Genomic DNA, 21,936 nt, shown 5'->3' with positions numbered 1-21,936 from the left:
CGACGATGGGACAGGAAAGGGCTAGGAGTGGGAAGGAAGCGGCCATGGCCTTAATTAAGGTACAGCCCCAGCATTTGCCTAGTGTGAAAATGGGAAACCACGGAAAACCATCTTCAAGGCTGCCGACAGTGGGGTTCGAACCTACTATCTCCCGAATACTGGATACTGGCCGCACTTAAGTGACTGCAGCTATCGAGCTTGGTTAGTGAAGGTTAACCAGAGACAATGGCGACTAATGAAATGTATCACATTCAGCAGTTTTTGGGTGCAGATTTTGAGAACTGGACGTTTAAAATTAAGAGTGTATTACGTCAAGCTCAAGTGTTAGAAGCTATCAAAGTTGCTGATTTTGCTACAAAAACTGAAAATGCTGGTAAGGAAGCAAAAGCCCAGGCGTTACCCACTGCTAGTGTAAGTGATAGTCATCTCAATTTTCTGAAACAGCATAATTCAGCTTATGCAATGTTCAAGAGTTTAGAAGGTAATTTTAAAAGTAAAGGGGCAAGAAGTCATTTATATTTGAGGAGACTGTTGAATGAAATTACATATCATGGTTGGACTGTAGATCATTAGCAGAACATATTATGAAATTGGAGGACTATTTCTCACAACTGAAAGACACTGATAGTGAGTTAGGGCCTATCAGAGGATCACAAAATAAGCTATTTGTTTGTTTCAATGCCTTGTAGTTATGATTCAGTGGTGACAGCTCTTAAAACTCAACCAGACTTAACATTAGATTTTGTGAAAAATTATCTGTTAGGAGAAGACAAACAGAACAAACTTCAAAATTCTGTTACCAGAAGTGATCATATTTTTCTCTGCTTTCGATGTGGTAAACCAGGTCATAAACAATATCAGTGTAAAGAACATTCCAATTCTTCATCTAGAATCTTCTACAGAGGAAGAGGAAAGTTCACTCCAGACAGAGGAAGAGGATCTTCAAGGTCAAGAGGACATGGTTGAACACATTCTCATACTCCAGTTTCTACAGCTCGTGGAAATAGTTCATAGAAAACGGACAGCCGGGGAAATAAGTTCAACACTGAAGAAGATGGCAAAGTGACATTTTAAGCAGAAGATGAAAATGAAGTTCAAAGTGAAAGTGAGTCAGGGCAAAGTTTAAATTCATGTAACTCTGATAACATTGTGTGTAATGTAGAGGAAAATAAGCAAATTAATACTAATAGTGATCTTGTTTGGTGTGTGGATCAGGTTGTTCTGATCATTTTGTGTCTGAATTATATGTTTTTGATACCTATGTGAAATTAAGACTTCCAAAGAAGATGTGTAGCCAAAAATTGCATAAACATTGAGGCAATTGGTATAAGGAATATTAATGATAATATGTATGCAAATGGAACAATTGTTCCTTGTACTATTGAAAATGGATATTTTATGTACCAGAACTCAGAAAAATCTATTGTCAGTTTCAAAGTTGTAGCAGGTTGGCTGCAAAGTGATATTTCCTAGGAGTAGTGTCAAAGCTTTCTTGAATAATAGATTAATATTCAGGACAGAAAGATGGTTCACTGTACACAGTTAAGATGAAAGTTGAAAAGTCTAATGCTAGCTATGGTAATTCTTTGAAGAATCGTAAACCTAATGAAGAATTAAGAGTTGTGGCATAGAAGGTTAGGTCACTTGAATTACAAAAGTATAAGTACTTTAGCAAAGAAAGATCTAGTTAATGGATTAAGTAAAATATGAGATGTTAGATTTAAAAATTACAGTTGTGAGAATTGCATTCTTAGAAAGATAACTAGACAACCATTTAGTAGTAAAAGGGAAAGTCAAGTAAGCCATTAGAACTTGTTCATACTGATGTGTGTGATCCAATTAAACCTTTAACATGGGATGCATATGAATATTTTGTAACATTTACTGATGACTTTACACATTTTACTGCGATATATCTATTGAGAAATAGGCATGAAGTATATGACAAATTTGTTGAATATTATAATTATGCAACAAATCATTTCCCTAAAAACTTGTTAAAACTTACGAGCAGACAACGGTGGTGAATATATTAGTAATAATATGAAAAGTTTTTGCAGAAGTAAGGATATAAAGCTAGAATATACAGTTCCATACAATCCAGAAATGAATCCAGTGTCAGAAAGAATGAATAGAACCTTGGTAGAAAAGGCTAGAACTTTATTGATTGAATCTGAGTTACCCAAAGAAATTTGGGGAGAAGCAATTTATTGTTCAACTTATTTAACCCGCGAGTGGTCGCTATATGAGATTTTCTTTCACATTATTTTTTATTGTGATATTACTTCACAGTGATGAAAGGGAGGTGACTGTTCCCTCTTCTAGCTGAGTTTATAACTGTCGTGAGTAGAGCGATTCACATTTGAAGGGTAAGCACTCCCTCCCCTAGTCAGAACAAAGGTTCATATGTGTCCATGCATGCTGCATGAGAGTTTCTCTCATCGCGCAACTAATGACGTTGGTGTTATGTTGAAGTGGAGCGGGAAACTTACTCCTGTTGTACGCATTAGTATTTGTATTATGAGCACTCCTTGTTTCTGAAAATGTTATTGTGTTCAGAAACCTTGCTTTGTATGTAAATATTACTAGATATAATGCATGTGAGATTTTATTTTTTACAACTTCAGGACGGAAGTTATTTTTATGTATTTTGGATATGTTATTTTAAGTAGTAATTTGTGTCTTTAATAAAGAGCTAATCATTTCATTTTTATCTAAAATATGTCCGGCTCCATGGCTAAATGGTTAGCGTGCTGGCCTTTGGTCACAGGGGTCCCGGGTTCGATTCCCGGCAGGGTCGGGAATTTTAACCTTAATTGGTTAATTTCGCTGGCGCGGGGGCTGGGTGTAGGTGTCGTCTTCATCATCATTTCATTCTCATCACGACACGCAGGTCGCCTACGAGTGTCAAATCGAAAGACCTGCATCTAGAAGTAAGTATAAATAACCACCTAATCGATACTTTATTAATGCCTCAGGCAAAATTGAATAAAATTAAAACTTACAGGACATGTTTCAACCACTTAGTGGTCCTCTTCAGCTGTATAAATAAAGAACTGAAAAGAAAAACATTGACAATAAGCACAACTTGTAAGACCTGCATCTGGCGAGCCGAATTTGTCCTCTGACACTCCCGGCACTAAAAGCCACACGGCATTTCATTTCATTTAACTAATATAAATAAGATAGAACTTGTGTTTCATATCAGTAGTAAATTTCAGCCTTAAGCCCCCACAAAATTGTGAAAAATGTCATATTTATTTTAATGTGAGAAAAAGTCTCACGCGCGACCACTCACGTTACATTTCGGCTAGCGACCACTCGCGGGTTAACAAATAGAAGTCCAACTGTTTCTTGTAACAAAACTCCTAATGAAGTATGAGAAGGTAGAAAACCCAATTTATGTAACCTTTGAGTTTTTGGTAGTATTGCTTTTAAGCATGTGCCTAAACAGTTCAGGAGAAACCTAAAACCAAAAAGTGAAAAGCTAGTTATGGTAGGCTATGCTCCAGCACGAAGTTGGAAATTATGGGATGCTAAAAAGAGAAAGATGTTCTAGGTCGGAAGGTGATTTTTCATGAACATAAATTACGGAACAAGAATGTAGTAACTGTATCAGTCCAGTCTCAACCTCAAAATGTTAATGTTCAATCAGTTACAGTCAGTATTGAGAATGAGGTTAAGGCAATGCAAGTAGTTCAGATCAAAAAGATTCAGGCGGAAAACAGTATGGCATGATGATTATGTCACAGATGTGGATAATGTGGTTGAAGAAGCAGAATAATAGATTCTATTTGCATTATTTGTTCAGTCAGAGGTAGATGTCCCATCAAGTTACAGTGATGTTAAGTTTTGTAGAGGTATATTACAATGGGAAAGAGCTACTGAGGAAGAGCTACATTCACTCTCAGAAAATGATACATGGGTAGAATTAAAGAAACCAAATGTTTAATGGTTTAATGGTGTACAAAGCAAGATTAGTTGCATGTGGTTTATTTACACAGTAACATAAATGAGGATACTTATTCAACTGTTGCAAAATTAGAAACTTTAAGAATATTGTTATCAGTTTCAGTTCAAAATAATTTGGAAATTCATCAAATGAATGTAAAAAGTACTTTCTTGTATGGAGAGATCAAGGAAAATGTCTTTTTGAAACCCCCACCATTTGTGGAAGTTCAGTCTGGTTCTGTACTCAAATTGAAAAAGTCACAATATGGACTCTGTTGTTGTTTGCCCAACCCTTGTCCCGTTTCCCTACGGGGTCGGGTATGAGGTGAGATGAATCTGTCCTGGCGGGTTTTTATGACCGGATGCCCTTCCTGACGTCAACCTCATCAAAGGAGTTAATGAGATGAAATGAATGACATGATATATGATAGTAGGGAGAGGGTGAAACCCGGTGCCAGCACAAAGCCTACTTCTGTCGAATAGCACCAAGGGGTCTCCTCAAGGCTTAACGCCCCCCATCCGACGGACGAATCACCAGTCTGCACGCAATCTAGTGATTAGAAATTGTATACCACCACCTTCCCTACCCCGCCGGCCAACATTCTGATGGTGAAAGTTTGTTTGACCAATGGGACTCGAACCAGCTAACCTCGGTGTTAGACCATTTAGACTTCAGTGCCTTAACGATCATGGCCACCCGGCGGGCTACTATATGGACACTCTAAATCACCAAAATATTGGTATGAAAAATTGAGGGAGAAAATGGAAGAGTATGGGTTTCATAGGTCAGAGAATGATTATTGTTTGTACATCAATGATAAATTGTATGTGTTGGTTTATGTGGACGATTTGTTAATTTTTTGTAATGATTTGGTAGAAATTAACAAAAAAAAAAAAAAAACTTCTTAAGCCTGAATTTTAAGATGAAAGATCTAGGATCCAATAAACTTAAATACCTAGGTATGTGCATTGAAAATGTTAACAACTGTCTGTACATTGATCAAACAAACTATTTGATGAGCGTCTTGCACAGATTTAATATAACATATGAGTAACAACACAGTAAAGGTTTCCACCTATTCAATACAAAATATATTCACAATATTTTAAAATTACATGGAACTAGTTTCGACCCATCTAGAACACCTATGGACAATACTTTTAGAATCAGTGAAGATTGAGCAATTACTCCTGATAAGGAAAAATTATGTAGGTCATGTATTGGTTCAATTATGTATGCAACAAATGGTTCAAGACCTGACTTAGCTTTTGCAATGTCCTATCTAAGTAGATTTCAAAACAAGCCATCTGATGAGCTATGGTTAGCATTACAAAGAGTACTTAGATATGTAAAAGGAACTCTGGACATAAAACAGACACAATGTAAATCAAACAACTGTGATGTGTTAACTGGTTATGCAGATGCAGACTTTGCTAGAGACTTTGACCGTAAGTCAACTTTAGGATGTGTATTTAAGGTATTTAATAACACAGTAGTTTGGAAATGTAAAAAGCAAAGTGTTGTGGCGTTAAGCATTGCAGAAGCAGAATTAATCTCATTATGTCAAGCTACTGAAAAGGCAATGTTCTTGAAAAAAGTTTTGGCAGACTTAAATATTTGTCACCCCCCCAGTTTACAGAAGAGTGCACATAATACAAGGTACATATAAAACAAGTAATGATGTAATAATCCAAAAAAAATAACAAACCTGAATGAATAACGTCAGCCGATGATACACCAGGAAAAATATTTTAAAATTCAACAACACATGGCTACGCAGGGTTACCAACATGACAACTAGAGAAAGGATGAATGGGAAGCAGGCCGAGAAACCCTACAGAGGACGAGATCTTACGTGACGCTGTAGGGAAAGAAATGTGAGAACCCCTTTGGTCTAGTTTATTCAACATACAGAATTTTAACAAGGTATAAAACACCAATCAAAAGGATAACATTATCAATTAAGAAAAGGTTAAATAGAACCATGAGGTTCCTATGGGTGGTTCTTCAGAAAATTAAATATCTACACAATATTAAAATTATATTTCAAAAAGGTGAGCGTAACTTCGACGATGAAATTTACAAGGAAAATTTAACAGGGAATATGACATAATTACAAACATCTTACAAGGCAAATCGAAAAGAGTTTACAAGGAAAGAAAACAACGGAAATTTAAATTTAGCGCAGAGGCCTTTAGAGGTGCAGTCCTCTCCTAATACACATCAGCGAGGGACGCATAGCTCAACAAGTGTACACTAAATTGACACGGAATTACTGGAGGCAACTCGAATGGAAAAATTAAAATTTACATTTACACAAAAGGTTAACAAAAGAAATTGCCTCCAAAACAAGGATATGCCTAGCTACAAACTAAGGCATTACAAAACCAAAACGGTGAAAACCAGGGTCTAAGGTAAACTCCGAACAAATGAATTTACATATTAATTTAACATTTGAGAAAAGAAAACATGCTTACCCCGGAATGACTGGAGCCGCTGATCACCCACATTTATGGTGTTCTCCCCATTAATTGTTCTTGAAGTTCGATAAGGAATTCTTCTTTCTCACTGTGGTACATCTTGTTTGAAGGGCATATACTTGAAATAAAGTGTGATGCACATTTTCATCTTGTAATCTCATCTGGACGAGCCTATCATTCACATAGGTGACATCTGTCTGTACATCTAAATCTCTGTGAAGGATGAGACCAACTCCATTTTTGGATTCACTCAAGTTCCCACTCCAATATAACATGTATCCATTTCTCAGATATTTTTTTCCACAACCTTTACATTTTGTCTCACTCAACCCCAATATCTGAAGCTTGCGCCTGTCCATAAAGTCTACGAGTTCTTCATATTTGTTAGTGAGAGTGAGAATGCTGAGGGTTCCAATTTTGAGCTGTTTCTTCGGTAATGTCTCTCTCTTCCTGCACCTCCAATGAGCTTCAGATTGTTGGCCATCCTTATGTCGTGACCAGCTTGAAGAGTTGCCTTGTCCGGTAATTTTAACACTGCAGAGGGTTTTCTGTCAATTTATCTCCCTCAGCCACAAGCCAGCAGCACTTTGATGAATTTATATGTCATTTCCTACACAAAGGCTTCATCAGGGCTCCTAAGGAAGAACTCCTCCGCCTTTAGCCATTGGTTCTCCCACAGTTTGTGAGGTTTGGTATTGGCCGCCTGACCCTCTGCCAGACAGTCGCAGGTAATATCATCTACTGTCATATACGGTAGCAGGATTGCTCTTGACCTGACTAATATAATAACTGTTGCTTTTCTTTCATTAGTATGTTTTCCTGTGTATATGTTAACTTTAGGTACCATCAAAAAAGTGCTAAGGAAATATCATTGCACTTGTTTCTCAATGGCACTGCCTTCTTTCCAGAGTACGACTCCTATCCAATTCCATTTCCCTCTTTTTACTTCATTTTCGAGATGTTCTTCCAATGCTCACATTCATAATTCTTCATTTGTAATTACCTCTAGGTAATTGTATTGCATTTTCAAGGTCGTTAAAACTAAAATTACTACAAGGAAATGTACTGCATTTTACTATTGACTAAATTTAATCAACTAGTACTATTTACAGTTATTTACAAGTTCACTCAAGTTCGCGTTTCCCACTTGACACAGTCTTTTACTCACACACACTTGAATACACAGCACAGCAGCATGTCAAACACCTGTTTATCTTGTGCGTTCATACATTGCTGGATGGTAAATGTGGCCATGTAGTGGGTCCAAAATGCTACAAAGAATAGCCTAGTTCGAATGTTCGAAGATAATAGAGATTACGTGCCACCTTGAAGACCAAAGTAAGCGGAAGAAATTAACAAACTGGGTTACTGCTAATATTATTGTGCGATACCCTTCCATTCACATCAGCTCATTTGTATCTGCTATAAGTATAACTGTTCATGAGTAGCAGATAATTTGTTAAAATACAATTTCTACACTTAAAATGTTAATAGCATTCTTGAGGTACACTTTGGAGTTTAATTCATGTTGGTAAATGTTAGTAATGTTTTTTTAATTATATGTTAAATTAACTTTAGATCTCATGTCCAGCTGAGGATGATCTCTGTGAAGGTCAAAACTGGTAGTGCATAGTAACAAGACATAATAAAGTATTGATTAGGTGGACGGTACCCATTCTTTGTAATTGTGTCACACCACAATATTTCGATGTAAATCATCCAACATTCTCAACTGTATGAACGCACAAGATAAACAATTCACATCATTGAACATTCTAGAATGCTTGGTAGAAACATACCTGTGAACATATACAATGCTTTACCAACATTAATACAACTCTAAAGTGTACCGCAAGAATACTGTGAACATTTTATGTTACAGAATATCGTATTTTAATGTACTATGTATTACTAGTTTTTATCACATCCATATCTTGGAATATTCTAGAATGCTTGGTACAAATTTACCCATGAATGTATGCAACGATTTACCAACATGAATTAAACTCTAAAGTGCCCTCAAGAATGCTATAAACATTTTAAGTGTAGAAATTGTATTTTAAGAAATTATCTGCTACTCACAAACAGTAACCAGAATTTTAAGTAACATATACATGTCAAAAAATATTGACGCTTGTTTTTCAAACCAGAGGACACATAATATCATTGTATATTTTAATATTATCACTCATATCATGTGACATTCTTCATTAGATTTAGTAATTTTTTTAAATTATATGTTAAGTTAACATTATATCTCATGACCAGCTGAGGATGACCTCTGTGAAGGTCGAAACCGGTACTGCATAGTAACAAGACATAATAAAGTACTGATTAGATGGACGGTACCCATTCTTTGTAATTGTGAGTCTGAGAGAATGCACCACATTGGATCCGACTGACTGACATTTGCAGTCACTTACGACATTCGTCGCAAACATGGAACAGGAGTCTAAATACAGGGTGAAAGCAAAACCTGAGAGGAAGCAATATGGATTACTAATTAAGAAAGGATGAAGAGTGATGTGTTGCATTCCTTCTTACTAGTAACAACTCTGAATGGTAAACATGCAAGATATGTGCAATATAAATGTTTTGCATCTACTAATTCACATATGAAAGCATATGTGTGAAAAGTATGGCCAAATACAGTGTGTCCATCAAATACAATATTACATGACATCAAACAAAACTGCAAACGTGCATCAAAATTTGTACAACAGATCTCCGTTCCTTTACAGGTGTTTCGGGGATAGGTTCGTAGACCTATGTTAAAAATGTGTTAATGCTGGCGCAGACTATGGATGAATAAACATTGCTGATATTCTTACTACAACAAATTTTTTATTAATGCATTGGGCCCAAGCCGCAGAACCATTCTGTGCTTTGTTTTGGTGGACCAAATGCCGGACCACGGAATTGTTCCGCTGCATTTGTGATTTGTGTAGGAACTCTTTCTCCCCATTGTTAATGCTCTTTGCTAATATACATCAATAGTGTGCCTGATATTATTAGTTTGAAGTGGGCTCTCTCTAGACTTTGAGATTTGCCTGTAAACAAGATGGCTGCCATTAACCCTTTCAGACGTGTACGTACAATTGTACGGGTTCGTATTTTTTTTATATCTGAGCTTATTTGACGTTTTCTTGGCGCTAGACCGGACTACAGTGATTGTGTGGGACACGTAGCATGAATTTCAGTTGTTTTTATTTAGCGCTTGGCCACCAGGGGGCAGGAAGAAGAGTTTAAAAATGCAGTTCATTGAAAAGTGGCAGGAAGCAATAAAGCCTAAAGTAAATATTTATTTAGTGCATTCATATTAATCTAGAAGCTTCACTGAATATCAGAATGTAATCTATGAAGTGTGTAAATTGTTTAGCAAACGTAAAATTGTGAACTTAGGCCTATAACATCATACGTAATATCATGAGGTTTTGAATGTTGATATGTACAATTGTGCGAGCTAGGTTTTCCTACAGGCAATGCATGCGGGAGTGCTAGGTGCTTTCCACAAAAAGCACTGTGAAAGTAGAATTTGTAGTCTATGTGAGAAATGTAATGTATAAGAATTTAATTGTTTTAAATCGTTCCACACTGTAAAATAGAAAAATAGAACATCTGAACATATACATGTGTATATTCACATGTGCTGAGCTAAATTTTTTCTTTTTCTTTTTTGTTAGTAGTGAATTAAGTCCTAACACGCACAATTGTGTGGGTGCTGTTTTTCAGACGATAGTTCTTATTTTGTAAAATAAACTGTAAACACGTGTATTTGATAGCATTTTAGTAAATTTTTAATGTACAAACATAAATTCACACCTCCAGTTTTCTTTCAGGTCTGATGAAAAGGTGCTACCACCAAAAGGGCTGTAAAAGCAAAACTCATCCTCAGTGTAGAAAATATAATGTATACTTGTGTTTGAACAAAGATTTTAATTGTTCAACACTGTAAAATAGAATATCTGACCATGTAGGGCCTACATATGTAGGCTATATTCACATGCACTGAGATAATTTTTCTTTTTTTGTAAGTAGTGAATAAAGTCCTGACACGCACAATTGCATGGGTGCTTTTCTCAGATGTTAATTTTCATTTTGTAGAATAAACTAAAAATATAAGTATTTAAGAGCGTTTTAGTCAGTTTTTGACGTATAAACAAAAATTCGCACCGCCAGTTTTCTTTCAGGTCTGAAAGTGGTAAACGACTGGATGTGACCGATATATAACCCCTTTTAGAAAGTAATGATGATTAGGAATGTAATTTTTTCAGTGAAATTAGTAGAGTGAATTTCTCTCATCAGTTGGCTGGCAGGCATGCCCAGCTTATCTGCCTCCCGTTGACTCATCACTTCCCGTTGTACAGCGCAGCGACAGCACAGGAATGCCCGCACTTCGCACTTCAGGTCCGGGCTTAGAACGTGTATTAAATGTTGATTTGTCGCTCTAACTGTTCTGGAGTTGTAAAGTGTTATTTCAGTGTATAATTTTCAAATGCCTCCAGATGTGTACACGGTAGAGGAAAGGGTATTTATGTACTATAATTATGTGAAAACAGAGTCTTGCAGGGAAGTTGTTAGGCGATTTGTAGCACAATTTCAAGGCGTATGCCCTCTACAAAGACAAACCATGTGGAAATAAACAAACTGAGAGGAACTGGTTCTTTACTCGATAAGAAGTGAAGTGTTAAAAAACGTGTACTTAACGAGGAAAAAGTAAATGAAATCGCAGAAAGATTAGATACGGTACACCTACAAAATCTCTAAGTGGGGGGGTGGAGGTAATTATTGTTTTAAGAGGAAGTACAACTGGGCAACCATCCTCTATATAACACTAATCAGAGAGAAAAAAAATGGAAGGGGTCCGAAGCTTCAAAAAATAAAGGTATCGGCCAAAGGAAGACAAGGGCTACGAAGGACGTGAAAATGAAAGACTCCCTAGCCCTCGCAAACCTAATAGCGTCGGGGTCGTTAAAGAACAAGAGTTGACCAAGAGAGGTCGGATAGGATAGATGAAAGTGAGGAGCCTAGCACAAGTGGAAGCAATGCCAGGACTCAGCTAAGGGCCCCGTGGTCGCCAACCCATTCTCCAAAGTTCAGAGCCCCTGGGCCCCTTTTAGTCGCCTCTTACGACAAGCAGGGGATACCGTGGGTGTTATTCTACCACCCCCACCCACAGGGGGATACAAAATCTCTAAGACGACTCGGACAAGAAGCCCGGGATTTCGAAGAGTTCAACATGGCGGGCTACGAAAATGTTAAAATAGAAACCATACAAGGTAACTGTAGTACATGAACTGCATCCAAGAAATCATGATAAGTGGGTACGTTTTTGTAATTGGATGCTGTAAAATGCTCATGATGAAATAACTGATCCACCCTTAATATTTTCTCTGACGAAGCATGGTTCCATTTACACGGATATATTTCGATGCAGAATAACAGATACTGGAGTACAGAAAACCCCCATTGCATATACAAAATTCCTCTCTCTACATGATGAACAGATCTGAGTATGGTGCACAGTGAATGGATATAGAATTATAGGACCTATCTTTTTTCACGGCACAATTAATGCACAAAGATGCAGGGATAATATACTCAAACTATTTTTTGACAAACTAGCTGGCACTGACTGTCGAAATGGATATTTTGTGTTTTGAAGGGGCAAAATGGGTTTTAAATCTTCATGTGATCTGCTCAAGGTCAAAATGTCTAAATTTAATGCCTCATTATCTGAAGTAGGATGGTGAAAATGTTCCTTCCTTCATATTTGTGATCTATTGGAGAATTGTGCTGTAACGGATTATTTTCTTGTTGTCTCTAGTTTGTCACTTCTATATTTGTTGGGAGCGTGCTGTGTAACATACACACACATAGTTGTGATCATTGGAATTATCAATATGGGACATGAAGCTAATAGATTACGATCTAGTGGGTTTGTCGATGCTACGCATAGGCGCTACGAGTTCTGGTCTGTCTCTCGGTATTGCACCAAGGAGGCTAGGATATGTTAGGGCATTTACAGGTGTGGTGGTGCTGGGTGCAGTGACCGCATACGAGATGTTAAGAATTGCAGTGGGATGTTGTATGTCTATTGTAAGACAAGCAGCACTCACAGCAAATAGGCTGTGGTTCAGTTGCATGAGAGGCTTCCACCTTGTGATGGTGGCGATGAATTGCAACCCCACTCACGAGAACTCTGTCAAGGTCGTTGCAAGAATATAAGTGGGCCCAGAACTGTTCTTCATCTGGAAAGCCTTCGGTCGGATGTCAGCCACCTCCTCCCTCCTCAAATTTTAACACAGAAGTGTAGTGAAGATCTTGGACGATGAGTGTAACTCGGTTGTGGGGTTTAAGAGGAGGTAGAGTGCCTTCTGGAGTTAACTGAAGAGTACAGGTGTTTGAGACAGGGCGACGTGTTCCCAATATTGGGAGTTCAGATACAGCAGAGGACACTGGAATGGCAGGAGGGCGTTCATCTGCCCTAGGTTGATGTTCAACTTTAGAGATGGCCAAGGCTGGTGCCACCAGAAAATCCCCGACCGACATGCAGCAGGCTCTGCTTCATGGGGAAGCTGTGATGAGGTGCATTTGTATTGCACCCGCGAGCTGTCATGTTGCAGAGCCGGTGCCTCTGGGAGATACCAAGCGTAATGTGAAGGGTTGGTGCAAGTGGACATTAGAGTTGTGTGATAAGCAACAGCTGTGGTGGAAATCGAGGTGACAGGGTAATGCAGCCAGTACGGGTACATTCTGAACAAAGATTCTGAGTGGTAGAGGGGAGTTAGAACGGTCCTCAAATGAAGAGAAATGCCCTAAAGTGAAGTTGGGAACTTCGAAGTGAGGGAATTAACCCAAAGAGAAATGGGGATTCTATCCTCGAACCTAGGCACCAAGAAAAGATTGGGTGGAATCCTCGAAATGAGGGGATCAACCCCCAAAAAACTGGGGATCCAACCCTTGAAGTGAGGTACTGCATTTAAGCCCCAAGAAGAAATGGGGTTTTAACCATGAACCAAGGAAAAGATGCAAAGTCCGAGGTGAAACCTCACGAAGCACTGCTCAATCTGCCTAACTGATCACTTTTTCAGTAAGTTCGAACCCACTCTCTCCCAGAAGCACAGCTGTGCACCCCTAACTGCACGGCCAACTCGCCCAGTCTTCCTTGAATTACTGCATTAAAACACGAGTCAAACATGTTCTCGGACACTCCCGGCACTAAAAGCCATACGCCATTTCATTTTACGCATGACTAAATAATAATAATAATAATAATAATAATAATCACACAGGCCATCAAGTAAGGACAAATAACGCCAGGTAGTAAAACTTTAACACCTCCAACTGCATGACCTCAGTATTGTAACGGTTAGCACTATTAACTGCCGTCCTCGGAGGCCTAGGTTCAATTTCTGGTAGTCAGAAATGTAGGATTGGCAGTAGGACTGGCACATGGCTCAAAATGTACATGCAACTCACCTCTATTCTGCATTTGCCCGGAAAGAGCTGCAGCAACTCGGGATGAAGACCCGTATTTACTTTTACTAAATTATATGTCAACTGTAAGGTAATTGTTCACTTTCTCTAAACATGTGTTACTAAGAGAAATACCGTTTTGAAAAAGTTAGCAACAAACTAAGGACACTCAAGCCGTGGCTTTGCGTGCGCTGCATAGTGGCATCTGTTGTTACTGACATTCTTACTATATTTATGCCAAGAGCAAATTGATGTCTCCGGGATTGATATATATTAGATTTAAGCAACCACGGTATTTTAGTGCAAACGGAAAAGGTGCAGATTTGAAGCAAAGGAAAGAAAAAAGGGTATTTAATGCTACATTTTTTAGAACAGAGACACCTTTATCTATTTTCATAACATTCACCATGTAGATTGAACAAAGCAACTTCCTTGACGGACCCCCCGAAAAGAAAGTGACATCCTCGTGAAAATACGAGACCAGTTATTTTCTGTTATGGCAATAGGGCTCAATAAAATGTAAGGTCTTGTAGTGAAGTTTACCAACTGATACTTACAGGTGCCTCCAACAGGTGAAGTTTCCACGTATGATTCTGGAACTTTCGGAAATGCATCCAATTCCTTAACAGTCTTGAGCGAAATTCTTTTCCCTCTGTGTCGAATCATGGTATCTCAATCACAGCATTACCCTCACCTAGAAAGGCACACAGCCTGTATTACTAATTAATGAAACTTCCTTTTTATTCCACACAGAATTATATCACTACAAGTGCACCTTAACAGAGGAAACTGTATATTCCGTTATGATCAAATTCGGAATTACTTGTTTCCATTACTACACTGTCTAAAGAATACAAGGTAGAATGAACAGCCTTGTCCAATATGCCAAATTTGAAGGAACAGTAAAAGGTGAGTAATATGAAATATGTAAGAGCGTGTCAATAAAGCCGGGCTAAACAAGATGACATAAAAGCATTGGCCGAAAACGCTAAAGGTCATGGTTAATAACAATCAATCAATTACGTTCCATACACTTCCTTATTCAATACTACACGAAGAATCATATTTTCCAGGATCATAAGTGTCTTCAAAACGCATACCTGAAATTCATAAACGTCATCTACTTCGCCGGATCATCATTTTAATTCAGCTTGTCCACTCTTACGAGAATTACTCGTCTAATTCTTTAGTATGATCATTTTTAACTAGACCATAAAATTCCAAGGATGATAACAGATTCTGGATGTTTACTCTTCTCATAATGTTACATTTTATCATGGATGATAAGAAGTCATAATTTCGCTAAACGATTTGTGCGATATTGTGATACTTACAGTACCTAATAATTTGGTATCTTTCTTCCGAGGTTGGTACACACGACCTACATGTTGTTAGTGATAATCGACGTGATCGACCAAGATCGATGGTCTTTAGACGGTGCGGGTGCAATCAAGACCGGCTCTTGGCGCTGCTTAAATAGATATGTTGCGGCAATATTGTAGTCGGTCTTGGTTGCGGCAACGCTCTTGGCCGTGTATCTCATGGGGGTGAAGGTGAGATACGACAAAAGTACAACAGGCTGTATTTCAGACTTGTGTCTCGGCATCGCCCTCTACTATGACTGCGCTAATACGCCTTCCCAATACAGCTATATGAGCGATATGGGCCTAGTTCCCATTTTTACCACCGAGCGCTGTTTCGCTGGCATTAAAACACGATTGTTCATTACAGCACACGTTAAGTGTTTTGTATATTTCTGTTCAAATATAAAGCCAATCAGCCAATTATATTTGAATCACACTTTACACCTTAATAAAGAAATTCAGTGAAGAACGTACCCCTCCGCAGCGGAAAAACCGTACAAAATAATGTTAACTGTAGGTAGTAAATACTGTAGAATTTAAAAAATTTCACACATTTTTCTGTTTAGGTGTTTCGCGTTTTTGCGTTCAAATCTTTCAAAGACCTCTATTATTTATGTGGCTACGTTATTTAAGAATACAGGAATACCACACTCGCAAGTAACTTCACTCAACTATGAACGTCCGATTTCAGGACAACTTAAGTGAGGAAAATCACGCAACAAAGACACTAAATGGTCACTCATAGATGCAACAGGACTTTTTATGTACAAATGGTTGTGCTTTCAATACAAAATCGTGAATAACTTTCAAAATCCATAGTGGCAAATCAGATGGGTAATGCAGCCTATTGTTTTGATCTCTCTTATAAATCAATCCATTAGCACTGTCGAACACCTTGATCTTGTCCTAAGAATCAAGCATCTTGTCCGGCTGCAATGTTGCTACATTTGTGCCACTGACACGTATGTCGAATCATTTTTTATCGATAACTTGTATTTGACAGTGGTACCTGCATTTAAAAAATCGTGCATATCTGTGTAGGAATGGTCTTTTAAATATCATAGGGCTGTTATTACTTCAGTCGCGAAAATATAATTCGCGCACAGCACATTCATTTCTTAAACTTAGACGGCTCGATGTTTTTTCATGTAAGAAAAATGAACCCATTTCGCAGTTTCATTTGATTGCATCTGATACAGTTCCTTGATAAAATCACCATTTATATCCTGAGAACTATCAAACATAGATTTTTTGAGTAAAGAATTCCTTACTTTTCAGAATGTGCCATTTGTCGGAAGCAAGAAGAGGCATTTCACTACCAACAGGATGACAGATCTTCGGTTTAATGTGTTTTGAAGAAGACATTCTTCTTATCCTGCTAACATTAGTCTTATGATTGTCACTCACAATGCGCAATACGAAAAAACAGCAAGTTTCGATTTCCTTTATTGCTGTGAGTGTTAAACTATGTAGCTCTGTACCTAAAAGCCTCTTAAAGAAGAAAAATGCTGCTGTAACCTTTATTTTGTAGTCACAGCAGAAATTATAAAACAGAAAATGTTATTGACTAGGGTAATTCGATTTCTACTTTCGTTTGGATGACGGTCATCTTCAGTAGTTTTTATTCGCTCAACATGGAATGAAGCGTCTTTCTGTTGAAAGAAGATGCCGAATTTCTTGTCATATAACGTCTGCTGTTCGATGGACTACCAACAATCACAACCTCTCTGCTTCACTTAGGCACTGACTTTCTGCTAAGATGCGCTCCTTATTAAGAGTTATTCCAGTCACGCAGTTCATATCTCCTACGTAGCATGAAAGTGTAGATTTATTCGGCGTGGCAAACATATCGTTAGGATGATCTTGAATTGAAATTCGGCGAGAAATGTTTCTTGAAATAACATTTAGCCATTTATGACGTAGCTCGTTGAGAGGAAATTCATGAAACGAAATCCCACTTCCAGATCTGCTTTTCATCATACATTAAGGCACACAGCAGTAAACAATATTATATATATAAACACTAAAACGGTTCACGGCCAAAGAAATAACCAAACAAGGTAAATACAGGCTCAAATTACACCAGCACTCTTAGCAATGATTACTGAGCGTGTCTTGTCAAGCAGACTAATGCCAGCTTCTCAGCGCTCCAAGCGCCTGAACTGGTAACTACGCCGTGTTCGCTCGTTTACATGTGAAACTGGGCGAATGAGAAGGCGTATTAGCGCAGTCATAGTAGAGGGCGATGGTCTCGGAAACGCAGGATAAGGACCCTTTCGGAACATCTCGGAACACTTCGGCTCTCTTCGGTTCCACGAACTATAACTGGGTGAGCTGCTGTCTTCAGTTCACGAACTAGACTGGACTTGGCTAGCGTCCAGATCCAGACCACTTGGAAGCGGTGCATGGTAGTGATGGGTCGTTCGTGAACGAACTGACTCTTTTGAACGACTCATTGGGGAGAGCTAGCTCTGAGCTAGCTCTGTCATTGAGAGTCGACTCTTGTAAGAGCTAGCTCCCTCCTGGCTCCTTGAGAGCTAGTCGTTCAATTACGAGTCGACTCTTGTATGAGCTAGCTTCCTCCTTGCTCCTTGAGAGCTAGCACGAGCCGACTCTTTTATCAACTGCGACTCCAAGAAAGAGCTAGCTCGTCACATCGACTCTCGTTCATTTCTAGCCAATGCCATGCTTCAGATAATCACGTGACATACAGAAGCCGCTTTCTTTTTTACAGGCTACAGAGTCTAAGCTTCTTGAACGGTATATTCAGGTAATACAAGCTGTAACCCGTAGGCAATGGGGGGCAGATCCCGTGGTGGTGCTATCTTTGTACAAAACCACTATTCGATCGGTATTGGACTACGGATCGCATATTTTTGACTTGGCATCGTATACTAACTTGAATATTCTTAACACTTGTCAATATAAAGCACTACGCTCCTGTATTGGAGCTTTAAAGTCCACACCTACCAATGCACTTTTAGTCGAATCCTGCGAAGCTCCCTTACAAGTACGTAGAAAAATACTTGCGACGAAATATTTACTTAAAAAGTTTTCTTTAACAAGTCATCCTTTAATTCCGAAGTTACAGTTACTTTCGGAGTATTATTCCGTACGGCGTCAGGGTTTACGCAGATTGCCAGTACTGTTTCATGCTTTTGCTACATTGAAGTCGAAACAGTGTACCTTAATACACAGTGTTAATTTAATACCCTATACCTTACCCTATCAGGTTTCTTATTATAAGCCTCAAATAATATGGCCTCTCCGTAATGGCTCTACTAACGTTACTTGTCTGCAGGGGACCGAGATTTGTCCTGTTAAAAGAGTGAAATTTTCTAATATTCCACGAAGCATAAACATTTTTACAGATGGGGCAAAGAACATTAATGGAGTTGGGTCCGCTTATTATATACCTTCTCTAAATGTTACAGAACAATATGGTTTGCCTAGTGACTGTTCGATTTTTACGGCGGAGTTATTCGCTATACAGCAAGCTTTACTTTTTGTTCAGCGACAGGGATATACGCGAGTTACAATCTATACGGATTCGCTTAGTGCATTGCAATCTTTGGTTTCGTATGAGTTATCCTATAATTGGTATGTATACAATGTCAAGAGTCTCCTTTATATGCTTGACAACGTCGGTATTTACATAACTTTAGTATGGGTACCAGGTCATGTGGGTATCGAGGGCAATGAAAAAGTAGATTGTCTTGCAAAACAAGCTTCTCGTCTTCCTGTTCCGAATACTAACAATATTGTTCCTGCTTCTGATTATGTAGTTGTTATCCGACAGGATGCGCGTCAAGAATGTCAGAACTACTGGAGACAGAGTGCACAAGTCAAAGGTAACTTCTATTATCATTTACAACCAACACTTTTGGTTAAACCTTGTTTTGTACGAGGATCATATTCTAGACGACATATTATTAACATCATTCGGTTACGGTTTAATCATGCCCTTACACCACAATATAGATCACGTTTCCATTTAACGCAGGATACAAACTGTTTGTGTAGTACAAATATTAGTAATGGCGACTCCAACCACATTTTATTTGAATGTTCTTTATATGCTAACCCTCGTAAACAACTTATGACTAATCTCAAGCGACTCAAGCCGGTTTTTCCAACCAGTGTTTCTTGTTTACTCTGTAATCCTACAGTCGAGATTATTAGAGTGCTAAATTTGTTTCTAGATGAAGCCAATATCGTGTTATAATTCTGTCTGTAATATAGGGTGCGAATTGCTCATGCTTTTGAAGGTTCCATTTGAGTGATTCCTCATATCATTAGTGTATTACTTGAGAGTGCTATTTTGGATTATTCGTGTGGGTGAAGCTTTAGAAGAAGTGTGATTGCAAGATTGGAAGTTTCCCGCATGAGAACAGTCTGCTCTAGTAAATTAGGGTTATTATGTGTTATAGTGAGGATCAGTGTTTTGTTTTTTCTACTTGCAAGCTCAAGCATCCCTTATTGAACTAAAGTTTTTCATCTATACTAGTGAGTTTACATGAGTAAGCGAGTATTGACTGAGTGAAATGTCGTAGACACAGCCCATAAGCATCAGCAAGCAAGCAAGCAAGTCTAAGCTTCTTTCCACGTTCAGTCAGTCCGCTGAGTGCAGTGGTAGTGGCCTGTGTGCCAGGCACGCTATTCGTCCCATAGTTCCGGCAACTTGCTACGTAACGAAACATGTTATTGAGGAATACCTACCAGTTCCGTTCCTGTATGCACTCGTAATCTATGAAGGATGTACTGTAGATCCAGTAGGTTAAGAGCAAATTAACGACACCCAGTTCAGGTTAACTATCCCCAACTAAGCACGAACAACAGTCACTATCCAGAATACTGAATATACTACACCGCAAGTAGAAACGGCGTAGTTTTACTCTGGCTGAAATAATTAAGGAATACTCTAACCAATCCTCACCTGTTTCTTAAATGCTGTCGTAGTTATGAATCAACATATTGCGAAAATCATTCGGTTTTACGGTACAGTGGTTAAAATGACATAACTTACTGTAGTTTTAAATCGAATTAAGGGAAATATAAAATAACGCTAGTTTTGGCATTAAAATATAAGCTAAATAACTCATGCCAAAGTGTATACCGGAGTATATTTTCAAATAATTATTAATTAACGTGTAGTCACGTAAGGAGTCCGACTCCTTAGCTGGATGGTCAGCATTGAGGCCTTCGGTGCAGAGGGCCCCGGATTCGTATCTCGGCCAAGTCGGGGATTTTAATATCTTCTGATTAATTCTTCTGGCTCGGGAACTGGGTATTTGTGTTTGTTCCAACACTCTCCTCCTCACATTCAGACAACACAACTGCAGTATTTCCACTGTTGTTTGTTGTAAATGCGTATTTAGAATCGTGTAAGGAATGCCAATATACCGAACATATATGTTTCCTACGGTATAATAGTTCTTAAAATAAATAGAAGAGAGTGTGACATACTGTACGCGAAAAAAGGAAAAATACTGTGCGTACCGTAGTGAGAGATGTTATACATGGTTATATATACATTTGTACTGATAGCATTTTCCATTATTTTCGTTAAAGATCGCATTTAATCAGTTATGTTTCCTACGCTGCATTATTGAATGAATCTGTTGTTCCATCGCGGAGAGTCGAGCGAATAACTTTCTGTAGCTCCAGCAAGCTCCAGTCGAAAAATGATATTCTGATGACATCTGTTGAGTGAAATGTAAACTACGTGAAGAACATTCCTCGAACTTCTAATACTCCCCCTCCTTTACTGATTAATCCCGTCACGTATCAGTATCACCTGATTTTCAATTACCGGTACACGCACCCTCCATAATGAATTTAAAACTCCTATTGGACCAATAAGTCAGAGACTCGTCTTATGCCTTCTTATGCTCATCTGAAAAATAAAATTCTGTAGACTGCCGGGTTCGAACGGAAGTAGTGCCAACATTTCGAATATACGTCCCGTACGGTGCATTCAATCTTGAAAGACATCGTTTTAAGAAGAATGGAACTTAGGCAAAGTAATATTCGATGTCATCCATTAACACTGTATACTTTGTGATACGTTTCTTCGTTATTGTATATTAAGCTTTATCACTGGATTAATTGCCAATGTTGCTAGCGCCCAGCAGTGTATATATTATTGTTCATTTGTTTTATTCCAAGAGTAGCGTATCAAACTGAGCATTGTGTTGCCATCTGTTGTAAGAGAGGTGAACTATCTCGCGCTATCTCGTTCCTTCAAATAAAAACGGGAGGCATGAGCAATCTAGAAAATGTAAAATAACACTATTTTGAACTTTCATGAATAAATAACTCCTGCCTTAGTATATAGTATACTATAGTAACTTCCATCCCATTATATGTTTAAACAATTATTTATTAACGTGTAAGTAGTGCCAACATATGGAACATGCGTCTCGTTATGGTGCATTCAGTCTTGAAAGACATCATTTTCAGAAGAATGGAATTTAGGCAAAGTAATATTAGATGTCATCCATTAATACTGAATATTTGTGATGCATTTCTTCGTTACTGTGTAGGCCTATAAGGCTTTATCGTTAGATTAATTGCCAATGTTGCATATATTACTTGTTCATTTGTTTTATTTAGAGGGTAGCGTGCCAAACTGGATATTTTGTAGCCATCTGTTGTGGAA

General features: G+C 38.3%; 1 protein-coding gene across 5 annotated transcripts in view; it reads right to left on the bottom strand.

The window, feature by feature from the left end:
• LOC136876931 (endoplasmic reticulum-Golgi intermediate compartment protein 2) overlaps positions 1-15,266 on the bottom strand; it is a 76,452-nt gene extending 61,186 nt beyond the window's left edge. The window contains exons 1-2 of one of the 5 annotated variants that reach the window (XM_067150693.2): positions 15,246-15,266; positions 14,469-14,605 (exon numbers count right to left, since the gene is read on the bottom strand). In XM_067150693.2, the coding sequence (XP_067006794.1) occupies positions 14,469-14,577 (109 nt within the window). In that variant the 5' untranslated portion in view covers positions 14,578-14,605; positions 15,246-15,266. Of the gene's footprint in view, positions 1-14,468; positions 14,606-14,686; positions 14,895-14,934; positions 14,988-15,011; positions 15,188-15,245 lie in introns of those variants that run through there. The other 4 variants (XM_067150688.2, XM_067150691.2, XM_067150692.2 and 1 more) reach the window with 4 other exon arrangements.
• Positions 15,267-21,936: the final 6,670 nt, after the last annotated feature.

The sequence above is a fragment of the Anabrus simplex genome, chromosome 7 (assembly GCF_040414725.1).
Source record: "Anabrus simplex isolate iqAnaSimp1 chromosome 7, ASM4041472v1, whole genome shotgun sequence".
NCBI classification, from domain to species: domain Eukaryota; kingdom Metazoa; phylum Arthropoda; class Insecta; order Orthoptera; family Tettigoniidae; genus Anabrus; species Anabrus simplex.
Note: the sequence above shows the minus strand (reverse complement) of the source record. Positions and strands in the feature narration are given on the sequence as shown.